Raw genomic sequence first — 20,248 nt, 5'->3', positions numbered from 1 at the left:
TGAACAGCTGTTTTAAAGATCTGGGGGGAGGAGTGGGATTTAAGAGAGTGAGGAAGTTTGTTCCAGAGGCGGGAGAAAAGAGGAATGAAGGAGTGAAGGTGAGCAGACAGTCTTGTATTTTCGGCAGTTTAACCATAAGAGGGTTGCAGGCAGATCTTGTGCGACCTGTAGGAATATTTGGGGGACAGAGCACAGACAGAGCTGGGGGAGCAAGGCCGGAGAAGAGTCGGTAGAAGACAGAAAGACCACCAACCTGCCTGTGGTGACCGAGTGAAAGACCCTCGGAATCAGCTTCATCGTGGGAGATATCAATGATTCTGAAAGCTTTGGTTTCAACTTTGTGAAGCCGAGCTAGGTGTGAGGAAGGAGCACCAGCCCAGAGGGGGGAACAATATTGCATTGAGCTGCGGATGAAAGCCTTGTATGTGGTGAGGAGCTCAGGTGTGCTAAGGAAGGACTTCACACGACGGAGGATGCCCAGTCGGCGACTCGCTTTGGAGGCCAGATTGGAAATGTGGTTTTCCCAGGAAAGATCATGGCTGATAGTGAGACCCAAGAGCTTGAGTGACAGAACCTCTTGGAGAGGATTGTTGAGAAAGTGGATGGGAGGGTTGTCCAGTCGATCTTTTCGGAGAGACATAGTGAGAGTGTGAGATTTGTCAGGATTGAAAGACATGTTCCACTTGTTTGACCAGCCTTTGATTTTGTCCAGGTCTGTAGAGAGTGAGGAGGCTGCAGACTGCCGATCTGAGGGATGAGGTATGGAGCGGCAGAGAGTGGAGTCATCAGCAAAAAGATAGAGAGGATTTTCCAGAGAGTCAGAGAGATCATTGATGAAGACCAGAAAAAACACAGGGCCCAGAACACTGCCTTGGGGAACTCCAGTCTGAACAGGTAGGGGACATGAGAGAAACCCATTCAGGGCCACACGTTGACTGTGATTCCATTCAGGGCCACACGATTCAGGGCCACACGTTGAGAGGAAGTCCGCAAGTCATGTGTGGATTTTTCCATGGATACCATAGGAGAGTTTGGTGAGCAGGGCGGGGTGCCAGGCCGTATCGAAGGCACAAGATATGTCAAGTGAGACAGCTCTGATTTCCTGTTTGGCATTGAGGACCTCCATCCATTGTTGAGACAACAGAAGCAACATGTCCAGAGTACAGTGACCTGTCTGAAACCAAATTGACGATCAGAGATCAAGACATTGGAGAAGAGGAAGGATTTGATATCCGAAGCAATGATGGATTCCATAACCTTGCTGATTATTGGGAGTAGGCTGATTGGTCTATCGTTGCAAGGATCTGTTTTTGCACCTTTTTGTGTGAAGCGGTAATGTTTGATGATTTCCAAGCAGATGGCAGATGACCTTTAGCAAAAGAGAGGGTGAAGAGAACAGAGAGAGGGTGAGATAGAGCAGGATTTTAGGACCCGTGGGCTGATTGCGTCTGTTCCAGTTGCAGAATCAGAGTCGAGGTTTGACAAGAACTTCTCCACCTTGCCACGAGAGAAGGACGCAGAGTCCAGGAGCAGCTGTGTATGACTGGCTAAGGTGGGTACAGAAGAAGGTGGGTACACTCATTCTGGGGTGACGAGACAGACAGATAGAAGAGAAGACTAGACGATAGGAACCTAAGGCGCAAGCAGGCCATGCTAGCGCGTGCTTTTGATGTCAGAACAGGCCAGCGTGTAGGCTTGGGACCACTTGTCCACGCAGCGGTCACCAGGGGAGAGCAATCGTGCAGCTACAGAAAGGTCGTCCAGGGAGCCAGAGAGATAGTGTGATTTAACGATTCTCTGTGGATGAACTCAAGCGAACAAAATCTACCAGTGCAGCAAGCCACCAGCAAAAAGGACCGGAGAAGTCCCTAGTGTAGCGAACCTGGGCTAGAAAGGTCGTCCATGGAGCCAGAGAGAGAGAATGCAATCTAGCGATTCTCTATGGATGAACTCCAGCGAACAAAATCTACCAGCGCAGGAAGCCACCCCCAAAAAGGACTGGAGAACTCCCTAGTGTAGCGAACCTGGGCTTCTTAGTCCGTCTGTCATGCACTCATTGGCTGTGCGGCATGTGGGAAACGTTGCCACCTCCGGCAAGCTGCGTGGCCTCCAATGCTGATCTCCTATTTGAGTCAAGTGGATTTCGCACCCTCAAATTTGTTGAGCAATGTGGCCCCTTGTGTACTGCTCTCATTTGGGCATGCTGACTCCTGGCGCTGCAGGATGGAAGTTTCCACATGCTCAAGGTAGATCACTTTGGAGGATGGCGGTGGGGGGGTCAGAGGGTAGGGAATGGGGCTTAGACACAAACACTGGAGCAGGGGAGACATGAGCTTCCTAAACCACTTCATTCGACGCGGCCTCTTTAAGTGCAGTAATTATCTATGGCTACACTAACACGCATTATGACATCAGTAAATTATAAACTAAGCCCCATTTAGCCCCTAAGCCAGAGCCATAACAATTTGCTTGGTTTCCTTTTGGTTTTGATTGATTTGTATTGATTTATTCCGCACATGCTTAGATCATATTTTATAAGGCTTCAAACTGAACTCTTTGCATGTAATGGAATGAACCTCTTTCCACACAGACAGAACTTGCAAAAATCAAAAAGCCAACACCCCAGGTACGTTGGGAAACACATCTTCATACTGTGGGCTGTAATATTGTTAAACGGTTTAGTGGTTTCCACTGCATGTGCTGTTACCTGGAGTGTGGAGTTAATGCAGTAGAGCTGTTCACATGTTGGTACGTGGTGGTGTATAGGCTCGTACCGTGCTGTGGCGGTTGTGAAGAAATCCAATCCTAGACTCAACTTGAAGAACCTGGCTGGGAAAAAGACCTGTCACACTGGGGTTAACCGCACAGCTGGTTGGACCATTCCCGTGGGTCGTCTGGTCAGCTCCGGTGATATCGGTGCATGCGACGTCGTTGGAGGTACATACCCAGCAGTAAATGGATGGATACGTAAAATTTACTCTGGTTGATGGACGAGTCATTACTTTTAGGAGACGGGAATCATTGTACTTTGTCTAACTTTTGTGCAATTCCACAGAGGCCGCGGCCTTCTTCGGGTCGAGCTGTGCTCCAGGAGCTCCTAAGAGCTCCTCACTGTGCCAGCTGTGCGCTGGAGAAGCTGGTCAATCTGTGGGTACCCGCCGGGAACACAAGTGCGAGGCCAATGCCAATGAGCGCTACTTTGGATACACCGGAGCATTCAGGTGTGTCCGAGTTGAAATAGTGGTTACACATTGATGTTCACATATGCTTAGCTACCTGTACATGTTTTTTTAAATCTCTAGCTTCATCATGTGGTGGTAACGGTGATGTCATGAAGGTCATATGTCACAGAGATTTTGTTAATCATCATTCCATAGCAATCACTGGGTTGGTACAGCCATACATCTTTCATTAACTCCAAAGTCAAAGGTCAAATTTTTTTTGAAAGGTTCATCTCTTTCTCTTGAATTCCACAACAGGTTGGGTGGCCAGTAGTAGGAATATGGTGGTTCTAAGGCACATCAAATTAACATTGAAGTCAATGGGGAAATCAAAGTTTATTTTACCCTACCTGTACAAAAATGGATTTTAAAAGGATTTCTCCCTTGCGTAAGGCTGGCACATATTCAGGTGGTGGGGACTGAATCCCGCTCTGGGCCTTAGAACCTCCATATTCACAGCAACTGCGCAGAAAATGTCCATATCCGCAGCAATTCCCCCCCGACTATGAAAATGTGGGTTTCTGGGGTAACCTTTTGACCACTTTCTCGAAAATTAGAAGGTACTTTTACCAATAATCAACTGCTTTTCTGAAGTAAAATTCACAAAATCCAGAAAAACCTGTTATAAAACAAATAAAGAAAATCTCAAAAAAAAATTATTTCTCATTCAACGGAAACAAAAAATGAAAAATTCTAAAAGAAAATATATAATATAATTAATATATAAATATATAATAAACTATAACAATGCGACCGTGTTGCCAATATGCCTCCGCATAGTCCCACAACGGGTAGATGCTATCACTCTGCATATGTATGGGTCACGTTTGTGAAGTTTTGTGTTGATCGGATAAGGTTCGTTTTTAATAAGGATAAGATCGGATAAGGTTAAGGAAATTTCAAACAAAATTGTAAAAATAATGTAAAAAAAAAAACATCTAATTTTTTCTGAAATAGTCAATCTAAAAAAAATGAAAATAATAAACGTAAATCTAAAAATAATAATAATAATAATAAAACAATGCGTTACAAAATGGAGAGAGTGAATTACAAGAAACACAATCACGCCAACATATTCAATATATTTCAACAAATGCAACTTGTATCTAAATATATTGCATTATATATATATATATATATATATATATATATATATATATATATATATATATATATATATATATATATATATATATTGTATATATTTATATTGTTTATATTTATATTGTAAATATCTATTAATTATTGTAAATAAATATGTAAAATTGTAAATTTAAATAAATTGTAAATTGTGAATTGTAATAATTGTAAATATATATTTATATTGTAATAATTTATATTGTAATTGTAATTGTATATATATATTCATATATAGATTGTATTTTATTTCAATATAAATGCAACTTGCAGAGCACGAAAAACAACATTTTAACGTCTGATCTCAGGACTTGAAACATTCACAGGATTATAAAAAACACCTTCAATCACATAAACACAAACAACACTCAGGAGAACTACCAACCTCAGATTTCAAATATTGTCAAACGGTACTTGCTCAAAGTATACCAAACAAGTACAAAAAGTTTTAATTAAAACAAAAGCCGCGTCGATGTTACACAATGCCTAGATGCAGTTGTGCCTATAACGTCGATGTTATAGGCACAGGACATTCCTATTGATTCGATTACTTGATGTTATTTTTGTGCAAAGTGAAAACATATCTCGGCAATTTCCCGTGTGTGGCGACACGTGAACGAAGCTATGCTCCTCTCTCCACATTATTGTGACGACGTATAAATTAAATATTTCATCGTGACGATTGTCATCAAATGGACGAATTTTTAATATATCTCGGCATTTTCCCGTCTGTTATTTCGGGCGGTGTATGACAAACCATGCCGCGATTTAAAAAACTAGGGCATGCCCGTACTATATATATATCTAAAATTATATCCCCCCCCTCTATTTACATGAAATGGTTTGGTCCAAAGCGAACGGCTTGCGAGTGGTGACAATCCCCCCCCCTCTATTTACATGAAATGGTTTGGTCCAAATCGAACGGCTTGCGAGTACGGTGTTTTTTATCGGACCCGTGGAATTATAGATAGTAGTTTTAATTAGTTTTAAAACATAGTTTAACGGCAACATAGTTTTCCAACGTGAAATAAATGAATACGCTCTCAAATGTGCCGTCCGAGGCAGAGTGTGTTCGCCACGTTCGGCACATGCGATAGCTCGCTGCTCTCTGATTGGTTGAATCGTTTTTTGGACATAGCTCGGTAAGTAATTGTCCGATGAATATGAAACCTTGAAAAGGCACATCCTCGGGTCCCCAGCAATATACCTGGCAAGTTGAAAGTATATCGGACCCGTGGTTGTCGAGAAACAGCGGTCACAGACAAACAAACAAACAAACAAACACACATACAGAGATTACTGGAATTATAGATAGATATATATCTCAATGGACTTGAAGTTACAGGCCTTTGAGAATTCATTTCGTTCTATAAAGGGCAACTTTCATCGGATTTTCTTCCCGTTTTTTTTCAACCCAGTCTAAAACTATGTTAGCGACTGTGAAAAATGAAATGATATATCGAATTTGATTTGAAATAAAACTGTGTGAGAGAGGAAGACACCACGGGCCTACAAAACAGGCCTCAAAGCTATGCGAGTTAATAAAATGGTGGATATTTATTTATATGAAGCCTCTCCCAGAATGGGTGGAGCTATGGTTCCCAGAATGGGTGGAGCTTTGAGGTTTTGTCTTCTCTGCAAGAACAAGAACAAGAAGAACAACAACAACAGCAGAGGGCACTCTATGACCAGCATCTGCGACGCGGCTAAAAATAATATTATGAAAAACAAATTTAAATTAAAATTCATAATAGGATGGCTTCTAAAAATAAAACAAAAAGAGTTTGTAGTTGTAAACATAGACGGAGCATTTGAAGGTCATGTCAAAATATAAACTTTTTAGCATAAAGAACCAAAACCAAAATCAATAGCTTGTGCAGCCCAATTTTTGAGTTTTTTTTTTTTTTTTTTGGGACACAAGATCGAGGCTCGTGTAAGAGCTAACATTAATCACAAAAAAACAAACTGACACATAAAACATATAATAAGGGGAGTGGGAGAAGATGGGGAGAGAGAGGGAAGCACACAAGTACAACAGCAGGGAACAGGGACATCGGGAGATCTGTGGGAGGGAGAAAGGCGTTGGGGGAGGAGGCGTGGGAAGGGCGGGGGAGAGGTATAAAACACAAGGACACTGCAAGGACTTCTAGGAAAAGAAGTTGGTATTTCAAAAAAGTGGAATCAGGGTGAATTAACGGGGGAAGAAAAGATCAAGGTGTTGGATGGGGGAAGATAAGAGATGGTGGTGAACAGCTGTTTTAAAGACCTGGAGGGTGGAGTGGGATTGAAGGGAGTGGGGGAGTTTGTTCCAGAGGCGGGAGAAAAGAGGAATGAAGGAGTGAAGGTGAGCAGAGAGCCTAGATTTTGGCAGTTTAACCATAAGAGAGTTGCTGGCAGATCTTGTGTTTATACAGCTCAGGTTAGGCCAGAAACACAAGGTGTGGTTAAGACATGGAAATTGGATGAAAACACAATTAACAACACAGGGATGGAAGGAAAGACACGATGGATCCGGCACGGAAAACTCAGCTTTGATGAACAACAGGCAGGATGAGGCAGGTTTAAACCTTCAACATGTTCGGACTCTGAACCGAAAGTCATTTTCCCCTCAGCCCCATTTTGTCCATCGATCCATCGCTCCTTGTTATTCCCCTCTTCCATGAGCTTCAATACCTGAATTTAACAAGTAAAAGTCTGCGTCCCACAAACGGAATCATTTGCCCTCCCAGTTCCGTAAAACAGGATTCCATGAACCAGGTACCTCAAAGTATGAAACATCCTGAGCAGGTTCTTTAATAAACCATGGTTCTTGTATTGATCACAGAGTAAGTTTTTTTTACTGGCTGAATGAAAACTCTCACTGTAACGCATGGACCCGTATGTGAGCGCACGTATACCTGCAATGCATGGGCCGGTATGTGAGCGCACGTATACCTACAATGCATGGGCCCGTATGTGAGCACGTATACCTGCAATGCATGGACCGGTATGTGAGCGCACGTATACCTACAATGCATGGGCCCGTATGTGAGCACGTATACCTACAATGCATGGGCCCGTATGTGAGAGCACGTATACCTGCAATGCATGGGCCCGTATGTGAGAGCACGTATACCTGCAATGCATGGGCCCGTATGTGAGCGCAAGTATACCTACAATGCATGGGCCGGTATGTGAGAGCACGTATACCTACAATGTATGGGCCGGTATGTGAGAGCACGTATACCTACAATGTATGGGCCCGTATGTGAGAGCACGTATACCTGCAATGCATGGACCGGTATGTGAGAGCACGTATACCTACAATGCATGGGCCCGTATGTGAGAGCACGTATACCTGCAATGCATGGACCGGTATGTGAGAGCACGTATACCTACAATGCATGCACCGGTATGTGAGAGCACGTATACCTACAATGTATGGGCCGGTATGTGAGAGCACGTATACCTGCAATGCATGGACCGGTATGTGAGCGCACGTATACCTACAATGCATGGGCCCGTATGTGAGCACGTATACCTACAATGCATGGGCCCGTATGTGAGAGCACGTATACCTGCAATGCATGGGCCCGTATGTGAGAGCACGTATACCTACAATGCATGGGCCCGTATGTGAGAGCACGTATACCTGCAATGCATGGACCGGTATGTGAGAGCACGTATACCTACAATGCATGGACCCGTATGTGAGCGCACGTATACCTGCAATGCATGGGCCCGTATGTGAGCGCACGTATACCTACAATGCATGGGCCGGTATGTGAGAGCACGTATACCTACAATGTATGGGCCGGTATGTGAGAGCACGTATACCTACAATGTATGGGCCCGTATGTGAGAGCACGTATACCTACAATGCATGGGCCCGTATGTGAGAGCACGTATACCTGCAATGCATGGACCGGTATGTGAGACCACGTATACCTGCAATGAAATGGGCCCGTATGTGAGCACGTATACCTACAATGCATGGGCCCGTATGTGAGAGCACGTATACCTACAGAACTTCTGGTTTTTTCATGTCCCCCAGATGTTTGGTCGAGGGAGGAGACGTGGCTTTTGTGAATGACAAGACGGTTCTTGAAAATACAGATGGTGAGTTCCAAATCACATTTTCCAGCAGAACTGATGGGCACATCTCACCAGAACTGATGGGCACATCTCACCAGAACTGATGTGCACATCTCACCAGAACTGATGTGCACATCTCACCAGAACTGATGGGCACATCTCACCAGAACTGATGGGCACATCTCACCAGAACTGATGTGCACATCTCACCAGAACTGATGTGCACATCTCACCAGAACTGATGGGCACATCTCACCAGAACTGATGTGCACAACTCACCAGAACTGATGGGCACATCTCACCAGAACTGATGTGCACATCTCACCTGAACTGATGTGCACAACTCACCAGAACTGATGGGCACATCTCACCAGAACTGATGGGCACATCTCACCAGAACTGATGGGCACGTGTCACTAAAGCAGAACTGATGGGCACAACTCACCAGAACTGATGGGCACAACTCACCAGAACTGATGGGCACAACTCACCAGAACCGATGGGCACAATTCACCAGAACTGATGGGCACAACTCACCAGAACTGATGGGCACATGTCACTAAAGCAGAACTGATGGGCACATCTAACTAAAGCAGAACTGATGGGCACATCTCACTGAAGCAGAACCGATGGGCAGAACTCACCAGAACTGATGGGCACATCTCACCAGAACTGATGGGCACAACTCACCAGAACTGATGGGCACAACTCACCAGAACTGATGGGCACATGTCACTAAAGCAGAACTGATGGGCACATCTCACCAGAACTGATGGGCACAACTCACCAGAACTGATGGGCACAACTCACCAGAACTGATGGGCACAACACACCAGAACTGATGGGCACATGTCACTAAAGCAGAACTGATGGGCACATGTCACTAAAGCAGAACCGATGGGCACATCTCACGAAAGCAGAACCGATGGGCACTCACTAAAGCAGAACCGATGGGCACATCTCACTAAAGCAGAACCGATGGGCACATCTCACGAAAGCAGAACTGATGGGCACATCTCACCAAAGCAGAACCGATGGGCACATCTCACCAAAGCAGAACTGATGGGCACATCTCACTAAAGCAGAACTGATGGGCACATCTCACGAAAGCAGAACTTATGGGCACGTCACTAAAGCAGAACCAATGGGCACATCTCACCAAAGCAGAAGCGATGGGCACATCTCACTAAAGCAGAACCGATAGGCACATCTCACTAAAGCAGAACCGATGGGCACATCTCACCAAAGCAGAACTGATGGGCACATCTCACTAAAGCAGAACTGATGGGCACATCTCACGAAAGCAGAACTTATGGGCACGTCACTAAAGCAGAACCAATGGGCACATCTCACCAAAGCAGAAGCGATGGGCACATCTCACTAAAGCAGAACCGATAGGCACATCTCACTAAAGCAGAACCGATGGGCACATCTCACTAAAGCAGAACTGATGGGCACATCTCACTAAAGCAGAACCAATGGGCACATCTCACGAAAGCAGAAGCGATGGGCACATCTCACTAAAGCAGAACCGATGGGCACATCTCACTAAAGCAGAAGCGATGGGCACATCTCACTAAAGCAGAACTGATGGGCACATCTCACTAAAGCAGAACCGATGGGCACATCTCACTAAAGCAGAACCGATGGGCACATCTCACTGAAGCAGAAGCGATGGGCACATCTCACTAAAGCAGAACTGATGGGCACATCTCACTAAAGCAGAACTGATGGGCACATCTCACTAAAGCAGAAACGATGGGCACATCTCACTAAAGCAGAAGCGATGGGCACATCTCACTAAAGCAGAACTGATGGGCACATCTCACTAAAGCAGAACCGATGGGCACATCTCACTAAAGCAGAACTGATGGGCACATCTCACTAAAGCAGAACTGATGGGCACATCTCACTAAAGCAGAAGCGATGGGCACATCTCACTAAAGCAGAACCGATGGGCACATCTCACTAAAGCAGAACTGATGGGCACATCTCACTAAAGCAGAACTGATGGGCACATCTCACTAAAGCAGAAGCGATGGGCACATCTCACTAAAGCAGAACCGATGGGCACATCTCACTAAAGCAGAACTGATGGGCACATCTCACTAAAGCAGAACCGATGGGCACATCTCACTAAAGCAGAACTGATGGGCACATCTCACTAAAGCAGAACCGATGGGCACATCTCACTAAAGCAGAAGCGATGGGCACATCTCACTAAAGCAGAACTGATGGGCACATCTCACTAAAGCAGAACTGATGGGCACATCTCACTAAAGCAGAACTGATGGGCACATCTCACTAAAGCAGAACCGATGGGCACATCTCACTAAAGCAGATCCGATGGGCACATCTCACTAAAGCAGATCCGATGGGCACATCTGACCCATCTCCTCTTCACGAAGGACAGTGTAGGAACTTTAATGTCTACCAGATGATACTGGCATGTACACAGACACCCAAGTTAACGTCCGTCCCAGGGACGGCACACACATTGATGGATCGTCAGGCATTCGAAATCAAAATATGAATCACAATTCTCTGCATTTCTCCCCCAATGACGTCACCATATTATTTTATGCTCCAAAATCAGAAGCAAAGTTTAAGGCCCTGATGACGTCACACTTATAATCTAACTGTAGTATACTTCCGTTTCCGCATTGTAGAGGTACCAACACCAACCTTCGCTTTGCGTTGCCAATAATCAACGAACCTCCTTTTCTTTCTCAGGAGCAAACAGGGCAAGCTGGGCGCAGAACCTCAGGTCGTCAGACTTCAAGCTGCTGTGTCCAGATGGTTCACAAGCCCCAGTCGCACAGCACGATTCGTGTAACCTGGCCACGGTACCCGGACATGCCGTGGTATCACGGGCAGCCATGAAGCGCGCTGTGCGCACTTTCCTTGAGGCTTCCCAGGTGAGGGCAGAATGGAGCACGAAGGTGTGCTATGTACATTTGTGATTGCACGACTTGCTCGTTTCCTTCTGTCCGTGGCCTCGAGTCGAGTCTCGACGGGTGATGACCAAGGGTCGGTTTCGTTCAAGCCTGATAGGGTTTCCTTATGGAGTTATTGTCAGTTCAAGCCTGATAGGGTTTCCTTATGGAGTTATTGTCAGTTCAAGCCTGATAGGGTTTCCTTATGGAGTTATTGTCAGTTCAAGCCTGATAGGGTTTCCTTATGGAGTTATTGCCAGTTCAAGCCTGATAGGGTTTCCTTATGGAGTTATTGTCAGTTCAAGCCTGATAGGGTTTCCTTATGGAGTTATTGCCAGTTCAAGCCTGATAGGGTTTCCTTATGGAGTTATTGTCAGTTCAAGCCTGATAGGGTTTCCTTATGGAGTTATTGCCAGTTCAAGCCTGATAGGGTTTCCTTATGGGGTTATTGTCAGTTCAAGCCTGATAGGGTTTCCTTATGGAGTTATTGCCAGTTCAAGCCTGATAGGGTTTCCTTATGGAGTTATTGTCAGTTCAAGCCTGATAGGGTTTCCTTATGGAGTTATTGCCAGTTCAAGCCTGATAGGGTTTCCTTATGGGGTTATTGTCAGTTCAAGCCTGATAGGGTTTCCTTCTGGATTTATTGTCAGTTCAAGCCTAATAGGGTTTCCATATGGAGTTATTGCCAGTTCAAGCCTGATAGGGTTTCCTTATGGAGTTATTGTCAGTTCAAGCCTGATAGGGTTTCCATATGGAGTTATTTTCAGTTCAAGCCTGATAGGGTTTCCTCATGGAGTTATTGTCAGTTCAAGCCTGATAGGGTTTCCTCATGGAGTTATTGTCAGTTCAAGCCTAATAGGGTTTCCATATGGAGTTATTGTCAGTTCAAGCCTAATAGGGTTTCCTGATGGAGTTATTGTCAGTTCAAGCCTAATAGGGTTTCCTGATGGAGTTATTGTCAGTTCAAGCCTGATAGGGTTTCCTGATGGAGTTATTGTCAGTTCAAGCCTGATAGGGTTTCCTTATGGAGTTATTGTTACACAGTATAAAGCAAATGAATACTACGAGAAATTTCAGGAAGAAGTTGGAGATTGAAAGAGGTGGATTTGGGGTGTTTTAACAGGGGTAGAAAAGATCAAGGTTTTGGATGGGGAAAGATAAGAGATGGTGGTGAACAGCTGTTTTAAAGACCTGGAGGGAGGAGTGGGATTGAAGGGAGTGGGGGAGTTTGTTCCAGAGGCGGGAGAAAAGAGGAATGAAAGAGTGAAGGTGAGCAGAGAGCCTAGATTTTGGCATTTTAACCATAAGAGGGTTGTTGGCAGATGTTGTGCGACCTGCAGGAATATATGGGGGCAGAGCACAGAAAGAGCTGGTGGAGCTAGGCCGGAGAGGAGTGGGTAGAAGACAGAAAGACCACCAACCTGCCTGTGGTGAGTGAGTGAAAGCCCTCGGAGTTAGCTTCATCGCGGGAAATTCAAACGATTCTGAAAGCTTTTGTTTCATTAGCGTGAAGCCGAGCTAGGTGTGAGGCAGGAGCACCGGCCCAGAGGGGGGAACAGCATTCCATTGAGCTGTGGATGAAAGCCTTGTATGAGGTGAGGAGCTCAGGTGTGCCAAGGAGGACTTCGCACGACGGAGGATGCCCAGTCGGCGACTGGCTTTGGTGGCCAGCTTGGAAATGTGGTTTTCCCAGGAAGGATCATGGCAGATAGTGAGACCCAAAAGCTTGAGCGACAGAACTTCTTGGAGAGGATTGTTGAGAAAGCAGATGGGAGGGTTTTCCAATCGGTCTTTTCGGAGAGACAAAGTGAGAATGTGAGATTTGTCAGGATTGAAAGACATGTTCCATTTGTTTGACCAGTTTGTGATTTTGTCCAGGTCTTGCAGAGAGTGAGGAGGCTGCAGACTGCCGATCTGAGGGATGAGGAATGGAGCGGCAGAGAGTGGAGTCGTCAGCAAAGATAAAGAGAGGATTTTCCAAAGAGTCGGAGAGATCATTGATGAAGACCAGAAAAAGCACAGGGCCCAGAACACTGCCTTGGAGAACTCCAGCCTGAACAAGAAGGGAAGATGAGAGAAATCCATTCAGGGCCACACGTTGACTCCAACAGGAGAGGAAGTCAGCAAGCCATGTGTGGATTTTTCCATGGATACCACAAGAGGAGAGTTTGGTGAGCAGAGTGGGGTGCCAGACCGTATCGAAGGCACGTGATATGTCAAGGGAGACAGCTCTGATTTCCTGTTTGGCGTTGAGGACCTCCATCCATTGTTGAGACAGCAGAAGCAATATGTCCAGAGTGGAGTGACCTGGTCTGAATCCAAATTGATGATGCGAGATCAAGCCATTGGAGGAAAGGAAGGATTTGATATCAGAAGCAATGATGGATTCCATGACTTTGCTGATTATTGGGAGAAGGGTGATTGGTCTGTTGTTGCAAGGATCTGTTTTTGCACATTTTTTGTGTAAAGCGGAAATGTTTTCTGATTTCCAAGCAGAAAAGTTCAAGCCTGATGCAGTGTGTTCTTCACATGTTGGAGACAAACAGGCACAAGACCCATGTCCCCAAGTCAAAACAACCGCCTGGAGCCGGGGCTGAATTTTCGTACAAATGACAGCACTAGGGGTCACAGATGACAAAAAATGAAGTGATGAATGGTTGTGGAGTGGTCCAAGTAAATATTATACCAAGTCATCTTTCGTACCTGGAGGTTATACTTTAAAATTTAATGTTCTTCATGACAAGATGGTGGTGTTTATGCTGGTGCCCTTGGCCACACACCTGTTGGATATATATGTATAAATGATGTTACGGATTCGGCCCTAATTATTGTTGGTATTATTCTTATTGTTGGTTCTCAGTAAGGGTTATTGTGGTTAAAAGGTTTAAAAGCACTCCTGGTAAAATGTGGCCGGAAATCGGATGGTGACCCGGAAGGCAAAAGGGAGCGAGGAAGTAGAGCGCGTAAGGCGGAGAAAAAAGGAGGCGTTTGGGGAACAGCTCCGCACCGAGCTTGGTCGAGCGTCCATGGAGAGGGAACTTTGAGTCCTGGAAAGGAATCTCGTGCGATCGTTGATACCACTGGTGTCATGGAAAAGCCTGTGAAGCCAGGTACAGGTGGGAGATTCCGGAGAATCTTCGCCTAGCGGCTGCGACCCGAGGAAGAAGATACCACCATTTCGGGGACCTCACGCGTCGTTCGCGGACCCTTGATTAGTCGCGTCCGCTGGTCCAGCCCTCCGGTGGTTTGCCGAGGATGTGGGTGCACGACAGCGGCCTTTGAAGAATACGGTGCGGTTCGCGACTGCACGGTATAGGTGCACGTTTGGATAGCGTCTTTGGGGATTCCTCTTTCCACCACCAATTGGGGTTGGCTGGGACCACGTGACGGTCCCCGCCTTACCTACATCTCCGTTCCCGCCTCATCACCATCGCCTCTACACCGGGAGCACCGTTGTGTGCTAGAGACATTGAGAAGGGCTCTGCTTCAGTCCCTGGGGGTGCTGTGAGTCTGAGCTGGGGTACCATCTTAAGATTGGATTGCAGGGGTGATTGCCCCCATTGTTGTAGGGTGATTTTTGGTGTGCTTTTAATTTAATATTTGTTCATAACCCTTGGTGTGGTTTCATTATTGATTTGATTGTTTCATTTGATGGTTTCATTGAGAGTTTCATGATTGATTAATTTCAACAAAGGATAACATATTTTTCTTGCCGGGGATCCGCTCGGGGTTCGGAGGTTTACCGAAACCAGGGGATAGGGGAGGACCCCGTAACAATGTATGTATGTATGTGTATATATATACAGTATATATATATATATATATATATATATATATATATATATATATATATATATATATATATATATATATATATATACATACATATATATATATATATATATATATATATATATATATATATATATATATATATACAGTGGAACCTTGACTTACGAGTTTAATTCGTTCTGTGACCGAGCTCGTAACTCAATTTGCTCGTTTCTCAAATCAAATTTCCCCATTAAAATGCATTGAAATGCTATTAATCCGTTCCAGCCCCCAAAAAACCACACCAATTTTTTTTGTTACGTGTTTTTAAATAAGAAAAATGTACTTTATAAATAACAAATAATGTATAAACAAGCACGACCTCGTATATACTGTACATAATAAAAGAGAATGTAAAGAAATAAACTGGTTTTATTAAGTGTATTTACCTTGAAGATCAGACGAAGATGCTGGCGGAGGTAGAGGAGATAACTTTTGCCTTTTTCGCCACACTTTCCTCGCTTTCACTTGCAGGGCGTTTCAAGAAAAACCTGTCCAACGAGGTTTGTTTCTTCCTCTCTTTCAAAATGTTTCGAAAATGAGTGAGGCAAGTGTCGTTACACAGCGCCAACGCACGACCTGTTGCAACTTTTTCAGGGTGTTTCTTTTCAATAAACTCTGAAATTTTCTCCCACATTCCCAACATTTCCTTAATCTCACTTGTAGCGATAACCACCTCCGCCTCTGGCTCCTCCGCGTTAATTTCCTGCAAAACCTCCGTCTTCTGCTGCTGCTGTAGCTTCTTTAATTCCTCCGTTGTCAGTTCCTCGTTGTGCTTCTCGACGAGGTCGTTAACGTCTTCTTCATTCACTTGCAGGCCCATGGACTTTCCGAGGGACACAATCTCCTCCACCACTAACACTTCAGGTTCGAATCCTTCAAAGTCCCTTTCGGACACAACCTCAGGCCACAGCTTCTTCCATGCAGAGTTTAAGGTGCTCCTTGTAACACCCTGCCAGGCCATGTCGATAATTCTGAGGCAGGTCACGATATTGTAGTGATCCTTCCAGAACTCTCGAAGGGTGAGGTTTGTGCTCTCCGTAACCTCAAAGCAGCGCCGGAACAGGTGCTTGGTGAAGAGCTTTTTGAAATTTGAAATCACCTGCTGGTCCATGGGCTGCAGGATAGGGGTGGTGTTGGCTGGAAGGTAGAGGACCTTAATGAACTTAAATTCTTCAAGGGTGTCGTCTTCGAGGTTTGGTGGGTGTGCGGGAGCATTGTCAAGGACGAGAAGGGCTTGCAGGGGTAGGTTATTTTCCAAAAGGTACTTCTTGATGGCAGGACCAATGACCAGGTTTACCCACTCCACAAAGAACTGCCTGGTGACCCACGCCTTTGCGTTTGCTCTCCACATAACCTGTAGTTTTTCTTTAAGTATCCTATGAGACTTAAAGGCTCTGGGGTTTTCAGAGTGATATATGAGTAGCGGCTTAATCTTGCAGTCACCACTCGCATTCGCGCACAGTGCAAGGGTTAACCTATCCTTCATGGGTTTGTGACCTGGCATGCTCTTCTCCTCTGCCGTTATATACGTCCTCCTCGGCATCTTTTTCCAGAAGAGCCCTGTCTCGTCACAGTTGAAGATTTGCTGGGGGATGTATCCTTCAGCTTCTATCAGTTTGGCAAAAGTTATAATAAAATCTTCAGCTGCCTTCACATCCGAGCTTGCTGCTTCACCATGCCTGACGACGGAGTGAATGCCGGTCCTCTTCTTAAAATTATCAAACCATCCCCGACTGGCTTTGAATGACTCTTCCGATGCCTCGTCCGTTGATGTTCCCGCCGTCTGCTGCACCAAATCCCCGTAAATGTCTCGTGCCTTCTCACAGATGATGCTCTCGGTCACGGTATCTCCTGCGAGCTGCTTCTCCGTCAACCACACAAACAACAACTTCTCCATCTCTTCATGGATAGAGGTCCGGAGCTTTGAAATAATCTTAACGCCCTTGGCTGGCGTTATAGCCTTTATTGACTCCTTCTGCTTCAAAATCGTACATATCGTAGAAGTACTACGATCGTACTGCCTCGCCAAGTCGACAACACGCACACCTCGCTCATGTTGTTCGACGATTGCGTGTTTTATAGCCAAGCACATCATCCTCTTCTTCTTCTCAGCACTGCCCTTGGCACTCACTTTCTTAGGACCCATGGTTAAAACGAAGAAATTTTCCAAAATAACCAAAATGCAAAAACAAAGCAGCAGCGATATACGGCAGAGATACTGTACTTGCACGGCAAGATAACCACGTGACCGGAACCCACCTGGTGGCGGGTGGCGTAAACTCAAAATAACCAAAATGTGAAAACAAAGCAGCAGCGATATACGGCAGAGATACTTGCACGGCAAGATAACCACGTGACCGGAACCTACTTGGTAGCGGGTGGTGTAAGCTCGTAACTCAGATCTCGGCTCGCATCTCAAAGCAATAAACCGCCCGAGCGACGGCTCGTATCTCGGAAAACTCGTAAGTTGGTGCACTCGTAAGTCAAGGTTCCACTGTATATATATATATATATATATATATATATATATATATATATATATATATATATATATATATATATATATATATATATATAGTGTTGCGGATATGAGGATGGCATTTTTTTTGATTGTGTGTATTGGATTGTGGTAAACTGCTATGTACCATTGGTTGGATATGGCCCCTCTTGCCTCCAGAGTTGTATAAAGGTAAAAAGGGCGTCTCGGTAATTAGTCCATAAAGCATACACGTCAGCCAATCATAGAATACACCTGTTCGATAGCTTATATCTTATTATGTGTCTTAGGGTAAGGCTGTGTCTCCCATTAATTGAAATACTCCATTGCACCGAGTGAAATAAGAATAGGTCCCCTTTCATTTCATTTCGATGGCCAACTGCATTTTGGGCGGTTTTCTTCAACCACCATTGGCCACGAGGCAGGGTTGGGGAAGAAAGGCGTGTCTCCACCTCGTCATAGAGGGGAGGAGTGAGCCAGCCCCGAACAACCAACTGAGCACGAGGGGTTTGGTTTGAGAGGGCGGAGGAAGAGCGTTTGGGGGAGGTTCGCAAAAGGTTGAGGGGCGGGGCCTATATAACCCGCCGGCAGGGCGTTCCCCAAGCAGTTGAGACAAGGAGGGAGGAGACAAGAGCTGGGTCGTCAGAGAGTTGCGCTTTTACTGAGTCCAAAGAAAGAGCTGGGTCGTCAGAGAGTTGCGCTTTTACTGAGTCCAAAGAAAGAGCTGGGTCGCCAGAGCAGATGCGTTTTTACTGAGACAAGCAGCTCCGACCGTGACTCCGCGCACACGACAGGCTCGGTGGCATCAGCGGCCATCGAGGTCCAGCCCGACGTCCCGTGCGGGATCAAGCTCCAGCCAGCTCCGTGCCGTCCTCCCCCCTCCAGCCACACACCTCCTTCCAGCAATCCACTCTGCAATTCCCCGCGTGAGTCAGTGTCTTTGTTTGTTCTGTCCTGGGTAGTAAGTAAGCCTGTTAGATAAGCTAGTATTTTCCCTGTGTCTCTAAAAGCTTCTGTATATTATTTTATTATCTTTCCTTCTCCTTGGTTATTTTGAGCCTGCAAATAGTAAATAAATTTAGTAGTATTTTCAACCCTTTTCGCGTCTTATTCCTTTTCCTCTTTGCATTTGTCGTCTTAGTCTTTTCCCGATTGAATAGCGGTGGCGCGATACGGCCAACGTTTGGGTTGAATCGGGTTTTAGTCGGGGAAAAACTGTTCGGCAGCGGTTACACCACCGCTCGGTAAAAATAACATCTAATCCGCGGACCGTAACAATATTATTTATATATATATATATATATATATATATATATATATATATATATATATATATATATATATATATATATATATATACATACAGACTTGGCATTTAATATGGAATATTTTTTTTTTTCTTGACTTGGGTTTACTTTCTTAACTCAGTACATCAATCTAGTGAGTTGATTTTACACGTTGGTGATTTATTTGTTAAAAGAACCATGTCACTGATTGTCTGTCGCAGCAAGAAGTCAACAACAGGATTATCTCACAGGTGGCGTGGCAAAATGTACGGACAGGTGCATTTGATGATTGGCTTCACAGTCGGGTATACAAGGGTTGTTGCGTTCTGTATTAGTGGAAAACAACTGCTGCACGTCTCCAAAGGTTATTGCCGCTTCCTCTGGAGATGGTCCGTCAACTCGACAATGCTGTTTGTCATGGAGTGGTGGCTTTACGAAATTACGGCATGAAACAGCGTGCTATTGCTCGACAGTATGGCATCACTCAAGGTCAGGTGTCAAAGATCCTGAAACGAAATGCTCAGAGGGGTATCCCTACTCCAATACCGAGGCCAGGACGTCCCCACAGAACCACAAGGAGGGATGATCGCCAGCTGCACCGGTTAGTCCACAATGGCCGTACCAAGTCAGCTAATCGGCTTAGGGCTGAGTGGAAGCAACTGACAAATGTGCCTGTATCCAGAAGGCTAGTCAACCAACGACTGGTTCAAGCAGGCTATCGTGCCAGGCATCCCCTGAGAAAGCCACGCCTGACCAGACAACACCGCCAGCGTCGATTGCAGTGGGCCAGAGAGCACCGTCAATGGCAGCCAGGACACTGGAATCACGTGATCTTCAGTGACGAGTCTAGATTTCTGGTCTATCATCAAGATGGTCGCGTCCGAGTGTGCAGACAAGTGCATGAAGCCTACAACAAAGATTGTATAGTGCCAAGTGTCCAAGCTGGAGGTGGTGGGGTGACCGTTTGGGCTGCTTTTCATGCAGGGGGCAAAACTGACCTGGTTGTTCTGAATGGAAACCTGAACCAGTTCAAGCACAGGGCCATTCTGGAAGAAACATTGCTTCCATTTGCTCGTGCAGCCTTTTGAAGAAACTTTGTCTTCCAAGATGACAATGCACGGCCTCATCATGCTCGCATGATCCAACACTTTCTTGCTGACCGTGGTGTAGAGCATATGGAGTGGCCTGCCATGTCCCCGGATATGAATCCGATAGAGAACTTGTGGGCAGAATTAACGCATCAAATCGACCACTTGGACCAGC

General features: G+C 45.4%; 1 protein-coding gene across 1 annotated transcript in view; it reads left to right on the top strand.

Annotated features, from left to right (window-relative positions):
- The window catches only part of LOC137427284 (serotransferrin-B), an 82,819-nt gene that overhangs the window by 29,854 nt on the left and 32,717 nt on the right, over positions 1 to 20,248 (top strand). The window contains exons 11-15 of the mRNA XM_068116672.2: positions 2,591 to 2,626; positions 2,767 to 2,937; positions 3,056 to 3,221; positions 8,392 to 8,456; positions 11,166 to 11,350. Coding sequence (XP_067972773.1) covers positions 2,591 to 2,626; positions 2,767 to 2,937; positions 3,056 to 3,221; positions 8,392 to 8,456; positions 11,166 to 11,350 — 623 coding nt within the window. The remainder of the gene's footprint in view (positions 1 to 2,590; positions 2,627 to 2,766; positions 2,938 to 3,055; positions 3,222 to 8,391; positions 8,457 to 11,165; positions 11,351 to 20,248) is intronic.

This window comes from Myxine glutinosa, chromosome 5 (assembly GCF_964187855.1).
Source record: "Myxine glutinosa chromosome 5, kmMyxGlut1.1, whole genome shotgun sequence".
NCBI classification, from domain to species: domain Eukaryota; kingdom Metazoa; phylum Chordata; class Myxini; order Myxiniformes; family Myxinidae; genus Myxine; species Myxine glutinosa.
This window is presented reverse-complemented; position numbering and strand designations above follow the sequence as displayed.